At 28.4% G+C, this 24,529-nt stretch overlaps 3 protein-coding genes and 1 non-coding gene across 7 annotated transcripts; 2 read left to right on the top strand and 2 right to left on the bottom strand.

Moving 5' to 3' along the window:
- Positions 1 to 621: 621 nt before the first annotated feature.
- Positions 622 to 1,745, bottom strand: LOC103485648 (cysteine-rich repeat secretory protein 38-like). The gene is made up of 2 exons (XM_008443333.3): positions 957 to 1,745; positions 622 to 885 (listed from the first exon to the last, which is right to left on the bottom strand). Exons 1-2 carry the CDS (start codon positions 1,714 to 1,716, stop codon positions 803 to 805), a joined length of 843 nt encoding a protein of 280 aa, XP_008441555.2. The 5' UTR covers positions 1,717 to 1,745; the 3' UTR covers positions 622 to 802.
- Positions 1,746 to 2,654: 909 nt separating this feature from the next.
- Positions 2,655 to 2,730, top strand: TRNAE-CUC (transfer RNA glutamic acid (anticodon CUC)). Its single transcript has one exon. It is a non-coding gene; the product is annotated as a tRNA-Glu (tRNA).
- Positions 2,731 to 8,789: 6,059 nt separating this feature from the next.
- Positions 8,790 to 12,054, top strand: LOC103485656 (sulfite exporter TauE/SafE family protein 5-like). Its single transcript, XM_008443344.3, has 4 exons — positions 8,790 to 9,867; positions 10,916 to 11,050; positions 11,165 to 11,317; positions 11,599 to 12,054. Exons 1-4 carry the CDS (start codon positions 9,097 to 9,099, stop codon positions 11,905 to 11,907), a joined length of 1,368 nt encoding a protein of 455 aa, XP_008441566.2. The 5' UTR covers positions 8,790 to 9,096; the 3' UTR covers positions 11,908 to 12,054.
- A 1,765-nt stretch (positions 12,055 to 13,819) lies between these two features.
- LOC103489186 (cysteine-rich receptor-like protein kinase 44) lies at positions 13,820 to 16,151 on the bottom strand. 4 transcript variants are annotated; one of them, XM_008448226.3, is made up of 7 exons: positions 15,790 to 16,147; positions 15,577 to 15,705; positions 15,347 to 15,480; positions 15,040 to 15,250; positions 14,551 to 14,788; positions 14,283 to 14,442; positions 13,820 to 14,201 (listed from the first exon to the last, which is right to left on the bottom strand). In XM_008448226.3, exons 1-7 carry the CDS (start codon positions 15,929 to 15,931, stop codon positions 13,962 to 13,964), a joined length of 1,254 nt encoding a protein of 417 aa, XP_008446448.2. In that variant the 5' UTR covers positions 15,932 to 16,147; the 3' UTR covers positions 13,820 to 13,961. The 4 variants fall into 4 exon arrangements, with proteins under 4 accessions (XP_008446448.2, XP_016898833.2, XP_050935987.1 ...); XM_017043344.2 differs by having other exon boundaries at positions 15,347 to 15,474; positions 15,790 to 16,146; XM_051080030.1 differs by lacking the exon at positions 15,577 to 15,705 and having other exon boundaries at positions 15,347 to 15,532; positions 15,790 to 16,151.
- Between the last annotated feature and the right edge of the window lie 8,378 nt (positions 16,152 to 24,529).

The raw sequence follows: 24,529 nt of genomic DNA, 5'->3' as shown, positions 1-24,529 counted from the left end.
AATAAGAGCCCTAAATCAGACATGTCTTCTTCACAAGAGAGGTCTGGTTCCTATGTGATAGAGATTGAATGAGACGGGCCTCGAAGCAACTTAATCCAATCATCGATTACTGAACGACATCCTTGTTAATTTTGAGACTGACTTGTGATTGCAATAATGTACAGATTTTCAAGAATCAGCAGACATTTTTCTCGGCCAAAAGAAGCACTTCTCATTCAAAGTATGCTTTTGTTTTTATGACTCATATTATCAGTAATGTCAATAAGCAAATGGGTTTTGATTCAGATCTCTTGCATTAATCAATTTCTCATTAGTTCAGCACTCATATCAGAGGGATTATTAGTTTCTACATTGCAAAAATGTATGTTGTTTCTGAGAGTTTGTTCTAAAATTTCTGCATTGTAGCAAAGTAACACAAACATCATGACAAAAATTTTATAAGTTCAATATTCTCTAAAATGGCTCTCTCTTGGGCAGTATTTGAGAACCACAAAAAGCAGCATCTTCTCACCAAGTTACTAGAACAAATCATTCACAAGGTTTCGATAACCAAAACCAAACGATTGTAGCGAAAACCAAGACCATATCCAGAAAAGAAAAAATTACAGAGTAAAAGAAATAAAAGAAGCTTCCCTCCTCCTTAGAGAGATGACTTTAGTTAGCTTTACAAGTTAAAAATACAAGTAGGATTTATAATAAAGAATACAAAATAAAAAGAACAAAACCAAGGAGAAGGAAAGTCTTCCATGTTGCAGATTCATGACTTCCATCCTCAAATAAAAAATGTCCCAACTTTCAACAGCTAGAGAATCTTCAGAACCATCATTAATACTGCAAGAGAAATGCAAATTGTTCTTCCACCATCTGGAAAAGACCATCTTCCACCTGCATTAAAACAAGAAACCTTTTTTACATTGTGATCTTGCAAACAACTCAAGCACAAACTCTGAACTCACCTGCACTAGTTGAAAAATTGAAGTAAAACGGATGATCATGATACCACATAAAGCAATTGAATCCATATATTTCCCAATCTTTCTTACTCCCAATGGTTGTCCTAAAGGTAGCCAATTGAGAGTTGAGACACTGAGCACAATCACTCCCACCGATATCTCTAGTACACTGAGCCATCCCATATCTCTTTCCTTTCATACCAGCATCCAAAACATCAATTTGAAACATCAAGTTCTGATAAGAGGCAGAGGAAGCCAATCCACTCATTAGAGACAAACCATAAGAAACCAAAGATGGGTCATCATAATTGGTGTCATTAAAAATAGCCACAGAAGTTTGACTCAAAACCCCAATGAAGTTATCAGTGGAATACCTAAGAAAACACCATCTAAACCAAATCATAACATCTTTGCTTTCAGGACACTCAGACAAGGCAAAAGCAGAGGAGTTTTTTATGCAGCTACCACAGTTGATTGAAGAAACGTCACCTCTGCATTGAACAAGACCAAAGATTTGGTTTGAACTCTCTCCATTGGAGGTGCTGTAAAAACCTCTAAAAAGAGGCCCATTTTCAGCCAAAGAGTCCAAAAGATTCTTCAGGTTGGCCTTGAAATCGTTCTCAGTTGTAAAGCTATCAGATTTAGAACACTGTTGGGCACAGTTCAAGTTTTCATCAGCACAGCAAAAGAAAGAACCGAATATTATTAACAGTAAAGTTGTGGATAGATACAAGGTTGACACGAATTTGAATGCTTCTCCCATTTCATTTGGATGGTGTTTTTCTCTCAAAGTTTGAACTTGATATGGAGTTGTTGAAGTTTTAGCAGCTTGTTAAGATTTAAGAACACTCATTAAAAAAAGAAAGTCATAGCCTTTTTTTTTCCCCTTTGTTGTTCTTTGTGCACAAAAGTCAACTTCATTTCTATGATGGCTGGATAGATAATTAAATTAACAACAGCTTTAATAAAAGTCAACTCCAATGTCATACTAATTTGGCAATTGTTAGTGGCCTCTACATTTTTTCAGGAGGCAAGATCAGTAAACTCAAGTGCCTAAGATTGACATTTCATTGTTCATGGATGAGAAAGGAAAAACAAAAAACAATTTTTATGAAACTATAGGTTTGATCTAACTTAAGGGATAAATAGTTCGTGTAGTTAAAAGCACTATGTATAAAAATAGCAAACACATCCAACTGTCATAGAAAAAGCTTTAAAGCAAAGATGGTTATGCATTTATCCATATAATAATAACAATGGGAAAGCAATAAGATTAGAAGAGAGCAAAATAAAGATAATGATGGGGTTAATTAGGGAATTGATGATGGAGCTGAGATGGATAAGATCTTATTATATCCATGGAAAAGAAGTTGATAGGGACAGCCAATTATATTTTGCTGTATTACTCTTTTTGCTTTTTCTGGGGAGATATATATAAATGAATGTGAAATATATATATATATATATATATATATATATATATTATAATTATATGAATGTTTAGGTCAGCTGTGAAATATTTTTTGATATGTACGAAATTCTTATTGGATTCGCAATTATAAATGGATTCTTAGCCCACAGAATCAGACCCTTTATTTTCTTTAATTTAAAAGAAAAATGTAAGAGAGAGTTGAAAACTTGGATTGAAAGCTAAATATATAATAAGAAATGAGTATTAATGTTAACAATGACAATACAACTTTCGTTGTAGTCTAGTTGGTTAGGATACTCGGCTCTCACCCGAGAGACCCGGGTTGTTCAAGTCCCGGCAACGGAATTTTTTGTTCATGATTTAGTTATTATTAACTTATGGTTTAGTCTTGTACCACTCAAAAGTTTAGAAGGGAAAATTTAAATTTCGGAGAATTGTCAGGGATGACAAGATTTGATAAAATATTTACAACATCGATAGAATCCAAAATTTTACTATATGTCGTAAATATTTTAGTTTATTTTACTATATTTAAAAATATCTCTTAAAATTTTCCTGATAACGTTAATAATAATAAAAGATTACATATATGTAGTTCTTTTTCGACGATATAAATACAATTCAACTAATTAAAATATATGTTTTAAACCAAAAAGTTAGAAGTTCAAATTTATCAAACCATGTGTTTGTTCAACTTTAAAAAAAGAAAAAAAAAACGAAAACAAAAAAAAATCCTTAAAAATAAAGAAATAATATTTTGGTACATCGAGAATTACAATTATCTGGATTATACTCACTTAATTATCTAATCAATATTTGTCCTATAAATAATTTTGTTTTTATAAAAAAAATTATTATAAATAATAAAACTATTGAAAATATTTACAAAATTGAGCAAAATTTCATATTCTATCAATGAACACCGGTAGGCTTAATTTGAAATCATACCGAATTTATGAATGGATGTATTTTATGGAAGGAGAATTTTTCTAAACTTTTGTTCACTATCTAATTTTAGAAGGGGAAAAAAATGTATGAAGATGACGATGAGATACAACAACGGAGACCAAACCCAAATATTACTAAAATCGTATACAACGCAAAAGGCCAACCATAAAAGATTACACCAACAAGAAAAAACATTAAAGATAGAGAATATATAAGTAATATATTTTGAAGTGATCTAGATACATATTTATGTGGGATTAAAATAATGAATGTACTTAGTTGAATGAATGTACCTAGTTGACAACATATATGTTTTATTAATTAACTTAACTCAGGTTTGATGTCAATTTTTTTGGCTTTAAAAAAAAGATAGCAATTATCACCTATCCGTAAAAACATTGATAATTTTATAATTTAGCGAAAAGGACCTGTACAAAAAAAAAATAAATAATAATCTAGATGTGAAGTCAAGATATAAGAATTATAGAATAAAGAATAAGTTAGAAGTTCTAATTCAAATTTAAAATATCATTTCCTATAATAAATAATTATGTATGGAAAATGAAATGAAGTTTACATTTTTCTCTTAAGGTAAGGGATAAGATTCGCCGACAAATTTAGTATAGATTCAGAGAGATTTAGTCTCTCAATTTTATGATCTTTATATACAAAAGAACTTAAATAATACAAATATTAATAGCCTAGTTAAGTGGTAACACTATCATTTAGTTCCTTCTAACACTTTAAAAGGATGTGTTGAAACAAAAATGGATTATTTATTATTATTATTATAATAGTAATAGAGTGGTTGAATCTTCAAACTTAATGAAATATAAGTAATAAATAGTTATTTGTTATAAATAATAAAGTAATACCCAACACTTTGGAAAGAAGCAATAAACAAAGTAATGAAAAGGAGAGAATGAGGATGAAGAATGTAGAATGGTGTTTGAGATAAGATCATAATTAAGAAAATGAAGTGTATAAATCATATACATAATTAATTACAAAATCATATGTATTATTGTCTTGAGGTCTAAGGGTGCATGAGGGAATACTACATACCAATTTGATATCCCGTCGACTTTAATTAACTAAAATAATGTATCTTCTCTATTTATTTTTTCTTCTACGAGATAGCAAAATAGAAACATAAAATCATATAATTATTTAAAATTAAACAGAATTAGGTAGCACATTTTTAAATGCTATCACATCGACTTTTTTAGTTACACATGAAAAGAATTATTTACATGGATGTTATTTAGATTGTATAACTAAATTTTAGCTATAAATTGTATAGATCAAATTTTAACTTTCTCATCATGGCAAATTAACTTTTTTAAACTTATTTTCAAAATCATAAGACCAAATTTATTATTAAATTATATTTTAATAATTAGTTACAAGGGAACTTTCCCAAATATAATAAATATTTATGGTCCGCGTAACAAAGTCCATAATAGCAATATTTTAAATATTCCAGATTTGTCATTCCATCCTTTTCTCTTCTTCTTCATCTGTACTTGTATCTTTCCTTTTTTAGATTTGGGTGACCAAATCTATTTTTTTTTATTACTGTTTCTTCTTTTTTTTTCATTGTATCGATTTCTTCTTTTCTTTTTTAAACAGATGTATAAATAATCAATTAGAGTAAACAAAAAAGATTGTGTATAAAGAATATTGAAAAAAAATCGTCTTTATGCGGATGGTGTATCTTGAAAAAATTGGTTAGAAATTTAAAATAGAGTAACCAAAATTAAAAGATCGTGTATAAAGAATATTGAAAAAATATTGAAAAAAATCGTTTATACCAAATTTTGAAAAAAAAAATCGTTTGAATTTGGGATAGCCAAATCTACGAGTACGCAAATATAAACGATCATAGCTCGTATACCAAATTTTGAAAAAAAAAAAAGATTTGGAACCCCAAATCTAAACGATGGTATAGTCAAATGTAAATGATCATGTGGTCAGATCGTTAATCTAAACGATAGTATACCAAAATTTAAAATATTTTTTTTAGATTTGGAACCAAATCTGAAGGATCCTGTACCCAAATCTAAATGATCTGTATTTAGTATAACAAAATTAAATATCAAATCGCGTTACCAAATATATTAACCGAATTGTTGACATGACATTTTTGGTATTTTACACCGTGGATGTATGAGGCTTTTTCTATTTTTGGAATTGTTCCATAAAATGTAAATACTTTGCCACTTTTTTATATTTTTGAAAAGACCCCTAGTTACAATCCATTAAACTAAAAGAAAGAAAAAAAAGTAACATGAGAAATTGAAAAAAAAAATTAGAAAGAAATAATCCATAGCTTTTTTTTTTTATATTGCAAATATGACAAGTAAGTAATTAATGATATCAGATGACTATAAAGAATTATTCGCTTTTAAATTTGATACTTTTACAATTTAGAAAATATACCAACATCAACCTATTTGCAAGTGCCCCTTTCTTTTTATTCTTTTTATGTTCCATCTTTCTAAAAAAAATTCAAATGAATAAGAAAAAGAAAAAAAAAAAACCAACACTACTTTCACATATAACTTTTTAGGGCACACATTTTTGCAAATACTTTAAAAAAAAAAAAGAATTTGAGAGTAGTTTTGTTAAAAGATGGAAAAAAAATGTAGGGTAAGTAATTAGAAAGTAGTGTCAAATCAAACGAAAAGTGTAAGAAAGAAAAAGAAGTTGGAAATGAATATTATCTATTTCGATCTTTTCAATTTTTATATGTTACTGATATGTACAACATTTAACTTTATGATCTCTATTTACCATATTTATTCAAATAGATTATTTGTTAAAAGAAAAAAAAAATCCAGAAACAGAGGATTACTTATTTGTTAATAATGGAAATATTTTTTTTTTATATTCATAGATAATTATTTATGCATCAACTTTTAGGAGTTAAGGGGTCTTTCAACACTCTAAGTTGCATTAAAATAAAACATAATGTAATAAAATAATTCATCTTTGGATCGGTCGTTTTGTGTCGGAGTTGTTATTAAGAATTCTTTCCGTTTCGGTAGTTTTCAATTAAACCTTATTTTCTATCATTTTCAAGTTTTGTAATTACTTTTGTTGCACCCTTCAATGTGCAACACTTGCCTAATTTACAATAATCCTAAATTACATTCTATGCAATGTTCCAAGTCTAAGATTTGACAACTGATACCATCGACATTTCCATGCATCTCTTGTGACCTGGCAACGCCATTGTTACTTGTCTTAAAGACTTATTAAAGTGAAAGTTATATTCACAAACTAACACGAATTCTTTCAGCATACTTTGTTCTCACTCACAAACATCTTAGAATTTTTTTTTCAAAAAGACCACCAAACATAGAATTGCTTCAAAACTAAACACGCTTAGCTTTGAAGTTCTTATAATTGAGTCACTAAAAAGGAAAATGCACCTTGTTAATAAAGGTAAATTTTCAATTCTTTTAAGCACTATAATTTTCATATTTTTATGATCTCTTTCATTCAAATGTGATCTCGATTCATTTGCATTATCAGATAAACTCGAATTGTTAGACAGCTGTGTAAACACTAAATAAATATGGAAGGCAAAGAAAATGAGATGGGAATCATGGTGGTATTAGTGTGTGAACTTTGGGAAAAGGTTGATTGTAAGTTTGCAAGTTGGAATTGCATTATAAATAGTAATTGAAAAGAAGAAAAAAAAGTGTAATGGACTGATTTATATATATGTATTGAATGATTGCCACTTGTTAGAATGGAACAATGTCGAGACAAGATTATATAATATTTTAGATTTGAGCCCATAGCTTTAATAGAAAAGTAATATAGAGGAAAAGGTGAGTGTAGAGAACAAACAAAAATTGAAGATGGGATTCCAATCCCAAATCCCTATGTCCACCATCTGGACATACCTTACTGACCTCTCCTCTTTTTTCTTAATTTACCATTTTGTTTCTTGTATTTGTAATTACACCCTTTAACTTTAAATAATAATAATTGAGTTTTTATATTTATAAAAATATTAACATTAAGTTCTTAAGTTTATAATAATTATAGAAGTTGGAAAAAAAAAATTAGATCTTCAAACTTATATACAATAAATATAATTTGTATAATTGTGTATATTTGAAGGTTTAATTTTAAAAAATAGATAAATTTAAGGCTTTTGATTTTTAATTTTGAACGTTTAATAGTATAATTTTTAACTTTATATTATTTTTTAAAATTTTATAACGTAGTTTTGTAAATAAATTACAAATAATAATTATCATCCTATGATTCCTAAAAGAAAAATTATCATGACTGAGGATTAGGAATAAAATATTTAAATTGTGTTACATGTTTTTTTATTTTTTCATTTTACAATATGACATCCTTTAGCGTATGAACTATATCGACCATATCAAGTTTATATCTAAATGTATCGAGTGTGCCATATGTAACTATATATATATTTTTTCTTTTGTATTTAATGAGTTGAGCTTTTCTTTATTATCATTTCTGCAAAAGTAATAAATATGGATTATAGGTCTAATTTTCAAAACTTGTTTTGTCAAATCTGCATTCAGTAACTCCGAATCCTTCTAAAAAAATAAGAGGTTAGATTCTTTTCTCCTTTCTTAAAATTAAAATATCATTTTGGTTCTCATATTTTATAGTTTTTTCAATCTTAGTGCTTGTATTTTGAACAAATCTATATTTAGCTCTTCAAAGTTTTTTTTTTTTTTAACTAAAATGAATTAAAAGATATTTAGTTTGATAGTAATTTTAAAATCACATTTTTTATCATTATTTCAAACATATTTTTATATAATTTCTATATCACAATAGTCACCTACCTATCATCTAACATCCTTTAAATTTTTTTAATACTAAGATGTTGTAGAACTAAATGAATTGTTCTGTAAAATTAGTTAACGTAGACGTAAGTTGATCCAAACATTCATACCATCGATCACAAATTCTAAATTGTTTAAAAAAAAATTACAAAAGTAATTTTAAAGTTCCACTTTCCACCTGCCTCTACGTGTTTAAAAGAAGTAAAAGCAAAGTCAAACACATATCCAACCATTACTTTTCTTTAAAATATATACACACTTTTCTGAATTTTTACTAAAATAAATTCTTACTTTTAAAACATATATCTTACCAAAAACAAACGATTCCAAAAATCATTTAAAAGATTTTAGAAAATGAAGGTGTCAGCCGATAAGATCAAAGAATAAATAAATAGTAAAAATATTTAAATAAAAGAAAATTTATGATTATAAAGTAAGTATTTTTTAAATCTAAATTCAAATGTGAATAGTTTTTCATAGTTGTCATATTTGTTATATTCAAAGAGATATTTTTTTAAAAAAAAATTTCACAGGTTGCCTAAATAGTACTGCAATAAATCCTTTCTTTTAGTATACATTTTATATGAATTTAACAAATAAGCATCCGAAAAGTCAGAAGATGAACAAAACTTGGCATTATATTTTGTAGGAACTTCAGAATTTCCTATTCCTTTGCTTCACAGGAGAATACTACAACTTGTGTTATATATATATATATATATATGAGCAATTTCGTTATTCAATTCCATCATTTTCGATCCGGTTTCATCTCTTTCGTTTCTGTGTGAGAAATTGCGGAGTAACTACTCGGGAGTCAGAACAACAGAACACTCTCGACACTCCATTCCTCTTCTTGTCTTCATCTTTTATATTAAGTTTAACAAGCAAGAATTCAAGTTCATTCTCTCATAATCGCCAGATGAAGAAAACCCAATTCGTCTTACCCTTTTTCATTCTTTCTCTTTCCATTAATGTTTCTAACGCCAAACAAATCAAACCCTTTTCCGATTACACTTCCATTCATCACTTTCTTAACAAAACCCAACAATGGCTAACCACCCACCAAGCCCCTTTCCATCAAACCCATCTTCCCATTTCTCCTCCCATTGTAGTTGCCGGAGTTCTCTGTTTTATCGCTGCTTCTTTTTCCAGCGCCGGCGGGATTGGCGGCGGCGGGCTTTATTTACCTATTTTGACGATTGTAGCCGGTGTTGACCTCAAAACAGCCTCAAGTCTCTCGGCTTTTATGGTAACTGGAGGGTCGATTGCGAATGTGTTGAGAAATTTATGTTCCAAATCAGGGGGGAAATGTTTGATTAATTTTGATATTGCTCTTTTAACTGAACCTTGCATGTTGTTAGGAGTGAGTATTGGAGTTATATGCAACCTTTCGTTTCCTGAATGGGTTACTACTATTTTATTTGCTATTTTTCTTGCTTGGTCTACCTTGAAAACTTGTAAAAGTGGGATGGTGTATTGGAAAATGGAATCTGAAGAGCGTATGAATAATGGGTGTAAATTAGAAGATGGATTAGAGAATGAAAACGAAGCTAAACCTGTTGAAGAACCTCTGTTGCCTACACAAGAAAATTGTAGATGGAGACTTCCTTCAATGAAATTGGGGGCTTTGGTTCTGGTCTGGTCTTGTTTCTATCTCATTTATCTTCTTTGTGGCAACCGAGATGTAAGGGTATGGATTTTACTATTCATGTTAGTTCATATTACTTTCCTATCATCTGATTCTGTCTGATTATACATAACTGTTCATAGTTTGGAGAAGTTATCTTGATATGTCCTTTGATTGTTTTGAAAAGCATATATTGTGAATTTGACAATTTGGAATAAGATAGTTATATATTAAATTAATAGTATGTTATATTGTTAGCCCCAATGAAAGAGTGTTATATTAAAATAGATCTATCAAATATATCGTCATAGTAATGAATTTATTTATTGGATATCTTTATATTCATTATTAGATGCCTTTTCCACTATTGAAAACTAACTTTCAGATTTGTCTGACATGATAAACATTAAATGACTTTGTTCCTTCGGTATATTTACGTTTTTGCTTCTAACATGATATTTGACGTCACGATACCAAGTTGGGAATTGATAATTTGTTGTTTTTAGTTAATTATAGGACCAAGGAAATTTGTGTTGTATTGTTTTCATTCACTTTCTTAAATTTTCCACTTATTTCCTTCTTGGTTTTCTTAATTGACCGAATTTGACTGTTGTATATTTTTTTAATTTACCATCGCATATTCAAAGTTTTATCTATCTGGCCACGAATTTGAGTGTGACAAGGTGATAGTGCAACTTGTTTGGGGAATATTTGATGCCATTCCTTGGTCCCATGTTGTACTCCCTTTTGGTAGTTTTTTATTCCTTCCACAAACTTTATATCCTTGGATTTTATTAGGTTTTAAAGAATAGAGCTACCATACAAACCTTAGTTGCCTTACATGTTTCTAGAATGAAATCGATTCACTGTTTAAATTAGTAACTAGTACTTTTAAGGAAAATGTTTTTAAGCGGTGTTTAGATTATGTACTAAAGTAATCAAATTCCTTGAAGTTTTGACTAGTATTGAAGTACTTTTCACTCTTCAAAAATCATGTCAAATCCATCCTCATTGACGTTGATGATTTAGTCTACTTGAGCAAATTTAATCCTTTGTCATTGTAAAAGAAAAATGGAATTGGGATGTGTGACTGCTCTGCTTCTTTTGGCAGGGTCTTTTACCAATCGAGACATGTGGAACGGGTTACTGGATTATCTTTTCGCTTCAAGTTCCGGTGGCCATAGCTTTCACTCTCTGGATTCTTTACAAACAGAAGAGCCGTCAACCTGAAGATTCCTCTCAGAAGGTGCAAATAACAAAAACTAGTTCTCTGATATCTGATTGCTATAACATATTTACTTCCATTTCTGAGATCTTTTTAAAAGATAAAAACTAATCTTGTGTGTTGTTCTTTGTAAAGGAGTTGGAAGAAGCGCGACCAGCAATTGAACCATCAAAGAAACTGATCTTCCCAGTAATGGCATTTTTAGCTGGGATTTTGGGTGGCATGTTTGGGATTGGTGGTGGCATGCTTATAAGCCCTTTCCTTCTCCAAGTTGGAATAGTTCCTGAGGCAAGTTCTTCCATCTCTTCAACTCATAATCTCTTTGATTAACTTATTTCAGTTCTCAAACTTGATGTCGTTCATAACATCTTATAAGTCTTTAAACTTTCATATTTTTGTTATAAGTTTCGTGATTTATGAGATTATTTTTACAATTTGGAAACTTGAGGGACATAAAAAGAAGTTCAAGAACTCCTTAGATGACACTTGTTCATAGACTTTAACATGATACTGCAAGTTTAATTAGACTTTGCTTTTATCATCTGCCCGTTCATGCTCATGTCCCACAGATAACGGCTGCAACTTGCTCCTTCATGGTGTTCTTCTCGGCTACAATGTCAGCTTGCCAGTATTTGCTGCTGGGAATGGAGCATGCTGAAATTGCAATCATCTTCGCTATCGTTTGCTTCATCGCTTCCGTGCTCGGGTTAGTAGTGGTTCAGAAGGCGATTCGTGATCATGGAAGAGCATCTCTCATAATCTTTTCACTTAGTATAGTGATGGCTTTGAGTACTGTTTTGATGACCACATTTGGTGCCCTTAATGTTTTCAGGGACTACATTGCTGGAAACCCTATGGGATTTAAATCACCTTGTTAAAAGAAACAATCCTTTTTTTTTTTTTCTTTTTTTGGTTTGTTCTTTTTCAAGCGGGTTCTTTGCAAAGTTTAATGGTTAAAGGGAATTAGTATGAATGTAAAAAAAGGACTTTGGACAATGCTTGTCAAAATTTTGAATTTTTGTTCATATCTAGGGGCGTTTGGGACGATGGGTGATTTATGATAGTTCTGGTAGTCCTAGTATTAGGATAGCCATAGTATTATGATAGTGTGCATTTGAAGTGCATGTTATTATAGCATGTGTTATGATAATCTGTGTTTGAGGCGTATACTATTATAGTCTGTTTTGATAGTGTGCGCTTGGGGTGCAGATAGTTTGCATTTGGGGCATACTATCATAACGTGTGTTATTATAAATTGGGTTTCGGTTGCAGACCTATTTTTTTTTGCAACTTTTATTCTAAAATATATATTGTAAATCTAATACATAATTTTCATAAATTGAGATTTTATTAAATAATTTTGATTATGATATTCGTTCAATAAATTTAGCATCAATCATGATGTTTCATGATTTTTTTATGCATATATATTATACATTGAATTAAGTTTGTTTCTAATTATGACGTTCTCAACAATAATTTAAGCTTCGGTATGTGTTTCCACTAATTTTTTTCCATGCATATATATTTGTCATGAAATGCAATATTTTTTTCATAAAAGCATTTTCCTTAATCTCCTTAATTATGACGCTTATTTCATAAATAAAAGTTTTTATTATTAAATTGTTACTTTTCACCACTTTTTTCATGCAAAATGAAAAAAAATTAATTATGACGTTTATATCATAAATTAAGTTTCAATCTTCCTTCTGTGCTTATCTTTTTTTTCATGTATATATATTTTCCATGAAATACAAAATTATGCTTCACAATAATTTCTTTAATCATCTTAATAACGATATTCATTTCATAAATTTAGCTTGAATCGTTAGTTTTCACTATTTTTTCGTAGACATTGTAATGGAAAACATATAATTACAAACTGATATGAAATTATTAAAATTATTGTACTAAAAAAATAAATAAAAAAAATTCAAAGAGAAGTTATTGAATATATGAGTAAAAAAAACAATTATAATGTAAGAAGTGAAAAAATCTACCGTAAACTTTAAAAATATTTTAGGAAGAAAAAAGGAAAAAAAGTAAGAATGAAAGAGAAAACGAACGGAAAAAGAATGAAATAAATAGAAGAAGAAACTGTGTTATAAAAAAATAAATTAAAGGAGAGAGAGAGAAGGAAAGTCAGAAAATGGAGAAAAATGGAAAATGACTGTGTCCACCCCCTGAAATTTTGAAAATAACACAGGGAAGGAGTGAGAAAGTTGAGAAAGGAGTGGAGTTCACCTCTGAAAATTTGAAGAGGATTAGGGAAGGAACGTGGAATAATGGAAAAGAAAGGAAGGAAGGTTTTCCATATGGAGTCCCCCAACTAATTCAATCCTGTAAAGTTGTTACTGTGTTTAAAGTTTAACAATTTTTGCCACTTGCAATTCCCCATGATAAATTTAAGAAAGAAGATGAATGATAGGTTAGCTTGAGGACTCTCAAACTTCGACTGGTTGGGAATTCAACCTCCAACGATGGAGGTTATGCCAATAATATTGAACCAAAACCTAATTTACTTTGACACCAGAGTTGATATTTTTACCATAATCTTATGAAATATTAAATATTAAATGGCAAAGCTCTCATCAATCCTTACTATCGACCAAAGCTGCCTTGTTCTTTCCTTTTCCGGACCAAGCGGTTGCTGTTCTTGTGACCATTTAAAATTATTTTTCAACCCTCGAAGACTAAAGTTTTGGTTTTGAAACTTTAGGAACGAAATAAATGTCAAACTTCAAATCTTACATACCAAAAATGTATTTTTTCTAAAAAGAAGAGATAAAATATACAATTATCAAGTAAAATATATAAATTATGTATCTTTCACTAAAAAGCTTCTAAAGAAGTATTTACCTCCTCACTTGTTTTAGTTCCCAACACTTTGATATATATGGACAATCTTTCATGTTGGCTAAGAGCAATTGTTTTAGCTTATAGTACTCATGAAGAAAGAAGGTTGGGAGGGATTTGGAAAATCAGCCAAGTCACTTTTAAGCATGAGAAGTACATCAGTCATTTTTGGTCTTTCATCGACATCTTCTTGAGTGCAAAGTAATCCAATATGAATGCATTTGGTCACTTCATTCATAGTTGTCTCACTTTGAATTTCAATGGTAGGATCTACAATATTCAATAGTGTTCGTCCCTCCCTCCAATTTCTCCGTGCCTGTATATAGCAATTCAATTTATATTATTATTATAGCTCTAATTCACATTTTTCTTCAAGAAAAAAATTTGTTTTACTTACATAGCTTATAAGAGGATATTTTGTATTTTCAATGTTGCTAACAGTTTGATAGTTTTCTTTGTGTCCAGTCACAATCTCCAAAACTAGAACACCATAGCTAAAGACGTTTGATTTTGATGAAAGATGTCCATACCGTATGTATTCGGGTGCCATACATCCACTTAACTTAGCAAGTATTGTCAAGAGTTAGTTGAAGAAGAAGATTATTAAGATGGATCTAAATTAACAAACAATTGATTAATACTAATAAAATAGCTCGTGTACTTACACATTGCCGATTATTGTACATGTATCATCTTGTGTTTGTTCCAATGCAAATAATCTTGCAATACCTGAATCTGAGATTTTAGCATTCATCTCTGCATCTAATAAAATGTTATGAGCTTTTAGGTTTTGATGAACAATTTTGATTCGAGAGTCTTCGTGGAGATAAACAAGTCCCCGAGTAATGCCTTCTATTATTTTGTAGCGGGTTGTCCAATCTAAACCTCCTGGCTTGAGTGGATCTAAATGTTAAAAGGTTAGTGGTTACTTAGATATATAATTAAGATTAGTTAGATTGAACTTATTTTTCATAGCCTATGCAACATATTTTTTTAAAGATCTTTTGTAACAAATAATACTTTAAAAGAAATAATAGATTATTGATTGAAAACAAAAATGATGATTTAAAAAAATATATATCAAAGGAAATTTGAATCGTAGACAAAGAGAAGAAAACTGAGAAAGGCATAGTAAAAAGAAGAAAAAGATCTACCGAAAATGAATTTTTGGAGACTTGCATTCTGCAGAAACTCATAAATGAGAAGCTCTTCATTTTCTTTAAAGGAGAAACCCAAAAGCTTAACTAAATTCCGATGGCGAAGCTTAGATAGCAAAACCACTTCGTTCTTAAACTCAACATCTCCCTGCCTTGAAGCTTGAGACAGCCGTTTCACTGCTACGATTCGTCCGTTTGGAAGCTTCCCCTGTTAATGGAATCACAACCCAAAGGAGAAAAATAGAATTCATCACCTGCTATTGTTAGGATACCTAAAATCTAAAACCTTTATGATTAATTATACCTTGTAAACAGCTCCAAACCCACCTTCCCCAACTTTATTTTCATCTGAAAATTTATCTGTTCCAATTCTAATGGTGTCGAAATCATACTGCATAAACCCCATTCTCGCCATTTCTTCCTCGGTTTGACCTGTCGCTTCAAAACATGGGATAATAGTGGATGGGAACTTGAGATCCATTTCCAGTGGCTGGTTTAATTTGAAAAAAAGAAAAACTAATTTAATCAGCATACATTCTTCTCCACGGGTCGTTGGACTATATTTTCTCTGACCCATGTAGATGGTGATCGTCAGTAGTAAAACTACAACAGCCATTGGCACAATCACAGGTATAAAAGTTCGAGAGAGGCTACTTTTATTTCCTGAAAAACAGAGTATCTCAATATAGTAGTTAAAGGGTAAAGAGAGCGATTCAAATTATTGGGTAGTGGAAGTAGTAGAATTACCATGGTGGGTAGTTCTGTTAAGCAAAGAAGAAACAGGGGAAGGCGATGATGGTCGGTGGTGAGGGTGGTGAGGAGGTGGTTCAGATTGGCTTTGTAGGCAGCGCCGTCGGTTGTGTGATTGTTTATGGTATATTCCACGCATACATACCTCGAGAATCTGGGCTGAGCAAATGCGAGAGGAGGATGGTTAATTAGTGCCAACACCAACACCAACAAACTCAGAGTAGTAATGGAAAAAACAAATGTTGAAGCAGCCATTGTTTTGTTTTTTCTATTGAAATCTTTTTTAAAGATCAAATTTTTGAATCGCAAATCAAAGGGGCCTAAAAACTTCATTACATGCATGTCCTGTAGAAAATGTTGCTTAAGGTCAATTAAAATTGAGAGCTCAAATATGTGAGTTTTGGTAGAAACAAATTTTCCAATTTCAAATCTATTAAATAATTTAAAAAGTTTAGGCTCGGTTTGATAACTATTTTGTTTTTATCTTTAAAATTTTTGTTTATTTTCTTCTTTCATCTTTTACGGTGATTTACATCTTTCTTTTTAAGTACGGGTTTAAATTCTAAGCGAATTAATATAACATTGGGAATGACTTGCTCTTTTGATGGTTATATATCTTGTAACATGTTTAACCCTTACGAATCTAATGGTTTAATAAAATTGATGGTCGCGTAAAGATCTATTGTTTCAAAAACATTTATTTACTACAAAATCTAAAATTAATTTTAAATCTGAAACATTTTTTTTTCTTCCAAATTTTCCTATAAATAGAGGAAAAAGAACTTGGTTTATGTAGAAATACCTTTTCTTATTCTCTCTATTTTCGACCTCTCTTTGATTATTTTCTCAGAGCAAAAGTGTTTTATTGATTCAAACTCTTTTTCGAAGTGCTCGTCGGTTAAAAGTGTTATGTTAACCTTAGAGAGAAACCTACATGAGACGATAAACACCGTACATGTGAACGTGTCACAATTTCTTTCGGTCATTATTCCACAATACAACAATTGATTTTTTTGACAATCTAATTTTCAACATACAGATGACTAGTATAAGTTATATTTGTATATGTTGATGAACTAAAAAGTTTGTAGTTCAAATATTCCACCCTTCAATTTGCATTAGAAAATGAAACTAAACTTATAATCTTAAAATGGTGCAATTTTATACATAAGATGCGGACTAAATTATAAAAAAATGCCACACTTAAACTTTATAATTTGTGTCCAAAATGTCCATAAACTTTAAAAAATAGCCTTAAACTTCCAAAATGAGTTAAAAAGAAATACACTTAGCATTAGTTTTTTATGGAAACAGTTATATGTTTTATATAAAAAATAGTATAAAAAATACCCAAAAATAATCCAACTATTACATTGGTGTAAGCTAAGAATTGGAAGATAGAAATATGAGAGTAACCATATGATTAAAAAAAATAATAATAAGAGGATATCTATAAAATTGGTTCTTTTCGAACTTAAGAAAACTTCAAACAATTTGATTACCATATTAACCGTAGGAACATTTTAACTTTTTAAAAAAATTTAATTTATTTTTGTCACGAGAAATTAACAGTTTTGTTCCAATACATGTATTTTTGAACTTTTATTAAGTCGAGTATTTTTGAAACTTTTGAAAGAGGTATTTTTTTAAAAAAAACCTCTTAACTATTTTCATCTAAAATTAAGGAGAATAGTATTTTTTTTAAAACACTTTATTTAAAGGTTGGGTATTTTTGAAAGTTTTGGAACATTTTTAACCCAAAATGTAAAGTTTTAAGGATTTCTTATATATAGATATAGATATATATAATTTAGGCTAAAATGTTTTTAAAGAAGTAGAAATTATTTCCTCATTAAAAATGAAAGATGGGGAACGTAGGAAATTAAAAGAGGAGGAGGAGGAGGAAGGAAAAAGAAAAAGAAAGAGAAAACAATTATTTGATTAAATGCACATATCCCATAGCAAATGAAATTGATTTTATTTACATTAAAGACCGATTGCAACATGCAAGTTGATAAGGGTTTATTATCACACACACACACACACATCATTTTCGAGCAGTGAATTGACCAATTCTTATATTATTGTGTTGTTAGATGCCAAAATTTAGACAAAGAAAAATCTCCTTTGACCATACCACACCCAATCACCATCAGCTCCCATTTAACTCTTCTACAAGCACTTTAAGATCTGATTTTTTTCTTCTCTCTCCATTGGCTTAATTGTTATTGAGAAAATATCTGAAAAATAAGATGGTTTGGGATAAAATTAGTTGAACAAACTCACGTTCACATGCTATTCGATTACATTGTTATGAGATTTATCTTATTGTTATCTTTATTACCATTTAATTGTTACGAGATTGTTATATGTGAATTTGACTAAAATCCTACATAGATAAGATGATGATCTTGGGTATATAAATGAGGACAATTATCTCCATTGATATTAGGCCTTTTGGAATGATACCAAAAGCAAAGATATGATGGCGTATACCCAAAGTGGACAATATCATACCATGGTGGATTCAAATATGTTTCATTATATTGATTCTGTTTTAGTTTTTATATTTAATTATTTTGTTATGCCTTCAGTAGTATGGTATACTTATCTTTCATATATCATTAAAATGACATACTTACATAACAATGTGAAAAATAATATCATGGAGTAATCAAATAACTATTATTGACAAACGATCAATATAAAGTATTAATTGAACAATAATTAGATAGCAATCACGTAACAAAAATTGAGATGGAGATAAGATAACAATCAATAGCAAATAACAATTAAACATGCTAAAAATATAAACTAATCATATGACAATCAGAAGACAATCAATCAATATAAAAATTACTATTAAGCAAATAAAAAATTATTATCAAGCAATATAAAACATTACTACGACAAAAATATAAATAATCAAATGACAATCAGTATGATCAAATAACCATCTCAAAGGGCTGACTAAATAGAAGGTAATCAAATGACAAAATGAAGATAATCAAATAACTATCTCATGAGGCTAATTAAATTTGAAAATAAAAATAATAGAAGGCAAGGTAATGTGATGATCATTAAACGATAATCAAATGACTATGTCACAAGGCTAACTAAATTAAAAATAAAAACAATATAATTTAATCAGATGACAATTAAAAGGCACTAAGGCTAACTAAATTAAAAAGGACTATGTCATAATGCTAACTAAATTAAAAATAAAAACAATAGAATTTAATCAGATGACAATTAAAAGGCAATCACAAGATTGTTTCATGAAGCTAACTAAAATTGAGAAAAAAAAATCGCAGAAGGTAATCAAATGACAAACAAGTAACAATCATATTCTTTTAAAATGAGGGGTACTTTTTACTGCAAACCCATTAGCAAATTTGGGCTGTGCTGATCGAATTTACATAGCAAAATAATGGATAACAAACAGAAAAATAACAAATTTCAGAAATAATTTGATTTATAGTAAAATAGCTTACCGGAGATTTTTGGTAAATCTTAAATATTTTCTTGTGGTAGAAGATTGCACCAACATCTCCTAAAAACATGACTTTCAATCAAATTTACGAATTATTATGATATAAATCAATTAATTAACCATTTTTTTTAATATTTTTATAATTCATAATACATATGTTTAATAATAATTTGAATTCAATAATACCCCTAAAATAATAGCAAATATAAATTCAATACCTTGAGATTCTTTATATTTCATACTATTTATCAAAACTTTATTAAATAATACATAATACATATTTTTAATAACAATTTGAACCAAAGTTGACCACATATTTCGCATTTTTTATTCTTCAAACTATTTATCAAAATAATACAAAGTTGAGATTTATTAACAATTTGAGTTTAGATTTTATATATATCTCACCCTAAAATCATTAGTTGAATTCAATTTTATACATTATCTCTAAATTGATGCTAAAGATAACAAATTTAATTTACGACATCTTCATTCCCCTAAAATGGTGCTGATATAATAATAACTTCATAAATATTACATAATACATATTTGAGATTTATTAAAAATTTGAGTTTAGATTTTATATATATCATATCTAAAATGATGCTAAAGGTAATAAACTTAATTTATAACATCTTGATTCCCCCAAAATTGTGCTAATTTAATAATAATTTCATAAATAATACATAATACATTATTTTGAATTCAAATGTTATAATACATAATACATTATTTTGAATTCAAATGTTATACATTATCCCTAAAATGATGTTATAGATAACAATTTGAATTTATGACATCTGCATAATCCTAAAATTGTTCTGATTTAATAATAATTTAGAATACCAGTATTGATGTAATTTTAATTTCATATGTTTTGAATTTATTTTTACTTTGATTCCCAAAATCAACTTGAAGTTAAATTTCTTATTATTTCCCAAAAATTTTGCTAAATTAATTTATTTTATTTCAATTTTGTTAGATTTTAAACAATTTACTAACAATATCGATAATTATTATTAAATAATATATAATATATTTTTAATAACAATTTGAAATTATATTTTACAAGATTTTTGGATTTGTTATATTTTAAACAATTTATTAACAATATCGGTAATTATCATTATATAATACATAATATATATTTTTAATAACAATTTGAAATTATATTTTAGATTAGAATCCTTAATTTTAGTGCATATTACATTTATTCATATTTTTATTTTAAAAAATTATACTTTGGTGGCAAATACAAGGTATTTTGTATTCATATTTTTCATTTTTTGAATGGTAAAGTTTTATTAAATTCTTTAAAATTTGAGCATGCTTAAACTTTTACTTTTGGCAAATACACTAATTTTTTCCATATATCTTGCATGTTGAAATTTATTTTTCAATCTCAACAAAAATAAAGTATTTATTTAATTACATTAGAATTGTATACCAATTTACAGGTATAATTTTTTAGATGACAAGGATTTTCTTTTGTTAAATGAGTATTTGGACGTGTTTTTTAAATAAAGTAATAGCATATTTTTTTAAAAAAAAACAAATTTATGTCATTGAATTCCTAATTACAAGAGATGGAAAAGATTATCTTATAAATTTTTAGATTATTTGGTATTCAAACTAAATTATTGGGATTTGAAATTGTTGTATTTGTAAAATTTTATATTTTTCTTAACCAAATCGTAATTTATTATCTATTTATTAATAATTTATATAAGAAAATTACTACTTATTTATTAGTAATTTAATTTCTTATTCAATTGAAGTCGTTGTTGGGATTTGAATTTGTTCTTTTTTTAAAAAAATTGAGATTTGACTTAATCAAATTGTAATTTAGTTTTTTTTTTGATATGGTATTTTCGTTTTCTAATAATTTGAATTTTTTCTTAAAAATATCTTTTTTGGCATTTAAAATTTTTTTAGGTATGTTGATACTTTTAGAGGAAAAAATCGAGATACTATCACAATTAATTCATGGCGATGAATGACTATTTGCATCAGTCTATCAAGGATTGGGAATTTGATGTCTTTTAAGTGTTTTGATTGTTTTGGCAAAGGCAAAATTAGGAGATAGCTAAAATAATTGTGGTTGGGGAGCCTATTCAATTACGAGCTATTTTGGATTTTGGAATGATTGTATTTGATATGTGAGTTTTTTTTACAAAAATAGGGGCATTTAAGACATTTTTGTAGCAATTTTTTTTTTCCATTATTTATTTATTTATTTATTTATTTTGCTAATTAAGGATGCAAGTGCCCTCAACGTAGAAAATTAAAAGAGGAGGAAGGAAAAAGAAAACACTTATATATCATTAAATGCACACATCCCATAGGAAACGATGTTTAGTTAGCAATTGGTTTTGATTTGCTTTGAAGACCAATTGCAAGATGCAAAGGTACGTTGAAAAGGCTTCATTTTCACACACACCATTTCCAAGCCGTGAACTTCACTCCTTGTGGACTAATTCTTATAATTAAATGTAGTAATACCACAATGACATTATTGATGTTGATGCCAAAGTTTAGACAAAGAACTATTTTCTTGACCTTACCTCCGTCCACCATGGCATCCCCAATCACTTATCCTCAGTCATCACTGGTTTTTCTCTCTCTATCTCTCTCTTTCTCAACTAATTGTTTAAGAAAATATGCAATGGAAAGTAATTAGAAATTCATATTTGATATTTTGTGATATTTGCTAAATATCAAACATTCCTGACATGCCTTACTTAAAAAAAATATATATTCAAATTGCTACTCGGTGCTATATATTTTCTAGAAAAATTGTATACAATCACAATTTTTTTTTTTTTTTTTTTACGCATTTTACAAATATGACAAATATGATGATTATCAGACGATTATCACAGAGTTATTGGAGGGCTATCGATCAGGGGATTATCCGCTTTTAAATTTGCTACTTTTGCAATTTAGAAAATGTAGTGACATAGACTATATTTTTATAAATTTTTTTTTGCTATATTTGCAAAAGCCCTTATTTTATATTTAATTTATAATTTTAATTTGAACCCTATTCAAATGAACATTTCTCTCATAGTAGAGTATTAATACAAACACTCATGAAAGACTGAGTTACTTGAAATGGTTTATCAGTGGACATAGCTAATATGAATGTTGATTAATGTAATTAAAGAGTTTAATAATTTAATTGGAGCTTCTCATTTGTAGGTCTATTAGGCCTCTCTACTGGCTCACAAGGATAAACAAACAATATATATTTAATGTTGAAAAAAATTTGAAATGTGTTCAAATCTTTTTGAAAAACACTTTTTCTTAGGTCAATCCAAGTGAGTCATTCATTACATGAATTAGATTAAACGATGTTAAAATTGCACTAACAAAAAATTTAATGAAGAAATTTAAACAAAATGCTACATTTGTATTTTTTTTTATGTAAAAATTTGCTATATTTGCAAAATATGACGCAAGGAATTGCTATCCATTACAATTAAAAAAGAAAAAAAAAACGACCAACGCCATATACAACAACTCTTAAGAAAATCTTCAAGTAAGAAATAAATCGTCTCTTTAAGAAAAGAGAAGGCAAACCATGAAATCTGAAAAATGACGATGACAACATATAAGAATAAAACCATTATTATGCATAATTTGTTGCCCGTCACCTGACAATGTCTTGACATATCATACATGACATGTAGGAAAACAAGTTGCTCAACTTTTGTCTATTATAAAATATTCAGCCAATTATATATTGATAATAGGAGTATATCAATGATAAAATCTGCGATCGAGAACTAATAAACTTTTATTATTGATAGATTTCTATCACCAATAACAAAATTTATCACCAATAGAAATATATTATTAGTAGACTAGAATATCAATAATATAGTACGAGAGATATTCTATCACAGTATTGTTGATAGGCTCAACCAGTGATTAGAGTCTATAACTTAATAATATGCTTATATTATTTGAAACCTACCAACAATAGCCAGTGAGAGGTTTTCTATCACACATATATATAGAACCTACGAGCAATGGTGATAGTTTAATTGTTTCTAGTTCTTAAAAAGATATCACATCAAATTACTTCAAATATTTTGTTGAGTTATAAACGAAAGAGGTGGAGAAAACAAAATTGGAGGAAGGGTGTGAGAAAATAAAGAAAGTAAAATAAACATATTTGTTCGAAATTTATTCGTTACTGGGAAGATAGATTATTATTATATATTGTTAGTTATCCATTGGGATCTAAATGTATCCGACATAATAGTCTATTATCAATAGATTTAGTTTATAAATAAAAAAATATGTTATAAGTGATAAGCCTTTAGCAATGATAAGTGTGATAGAAGCCAACATGATCGTTGTTCAACTGGCATATGAGACATAGACTTTTGATTAAAAATGTGGAAATTAGTTGGAGAGAATGATAAACTCCAACAAAATAACAAGAGAATGGTCAATGTGAAATCCATATATAATTTATAAAATAACAAAAAGAGATAATGGTATAAAATTGGAAAAAGAAAAAAGAGAAGGTGATTGTGTAGAGAAAAAACCCATTGTAAATTAAGAATGAGATATATAGGAATAAGAATGAACTAAAACAATATGAACATATACTGCTTCTGTTTTACTTAAAGCTAAACTCATGGTACAAATTGCTTTTACATCTTCTTTCAGGCTTAGTACAATTTTATCTTACATATCTAAGGTAAAATTATCGAGGATCTAAATCTGTAATTGACATGTCATTAGTTTATGTTTTTAATGACGGTTTTGAATAACAAAAGCGATTTTAATAATTTCGAGTAATTTGAAATTTCTATTTTATCAAACAAGAAAATTGCTTGAAAAATGAAAGCAACAAATAATGAAATATATTAGTAATAACAAAGTCTTTTTAACTTAAGTAATAGCCCTAAACGTAAAGTGGAATATTTACTTATGTATTATTTTTAACTACTTTTTCATTTATTTATAATTCTTCTATACATACACATCTACATAAATATTTTAGTCCGGTGTAAATGGTAACTATTTGGTTTTTTTTTTTTTTTTTTGAAAATTAACCCTATAAAAATTACATCTACCTTCAAATTTCTTTATTTGATATTCGCTTTTTACCAATTGTTTAAAAAAGCAAGCAAAATTTTGAAAACTAAAAAAAAAATAGCTTTTAAAAAGGTTAATTTTCATAAATATAAAAGTTCGTGTTACTTTTTTTAAAATATTTCAGGTTTT

This window comes from Cucumis melo, chromosome 12, assembly GCF_025177605.1.
Source record: "Cucumis melo cultivar AY chromosome 12, USDA_Cmelo_AY_1.0, whole genome shotgun sequence".
Lineage (NCBI taxonomy): Eukaryota > Viridiplantae > Streptophyta > Magnoliopsida > Cucurbitales > Cucurbitaceae > Cucumis > Cucumis melo.
This window is presented reverse-complemented; position numbering and strand designations above follow the sequence as displayed.

Coding starts and splice junctions, on each gene's coding strand:
- LOC103489186 (XM_051080030.1), bottom strand. CDS start 16,134: ATGCATGTAATGAAGTTTTTAGGCCCCTTTGATTTGCGATTCAAAAAT. Junction 15,533..15,789: donor TAACAGAACTACCCACCATG/GTAATTCTACTA, acceptor AAATTAAACCAG/CCACTGGAAATGGATCTCAA. Junction 15,251..15,346: donor GGTTTGGAGCTGTTTACAAG/GTATAATTAATC, acceptor TTCCATTAACAG/GGGAAGCTTCCAAACGGACG.
- LOC103485656 (XM_008443344.3), top strand. CDS start 9,097: ATGAAGAAAACCCAATTCGTCTTACCCTTTTTCATTCTTTCTCTTTCC. Junction 9,868..10,915: donor GTGGCAACCGAGATGTAAGG/GTATGGATTTTA, acceptor TTCTTTTGGCAG/GGTCTTTTACCAATCGAGAC. Junction 11,051..11,164: donor CTGAAGATTCCTCTCAGAAG/GTGCAAATAACA, acceptor TTCTTTGTAAAG/GAGTTGGAAGAAGCGCGACC.
- LOC103485648 (XM_008443333.3), bottom strand. CDS start 1,716: ATGGGAGAAGCATTCAAATTCGTGTCAACCTTGTATCTATCCACAACT. Junction 886..956: donor CAATTTTTCAACTAGTGCAG/GTGAGTTCAGAG, acceptor GTTTTAATGCAG/GTGGAAGATGGTCTTTTCCA.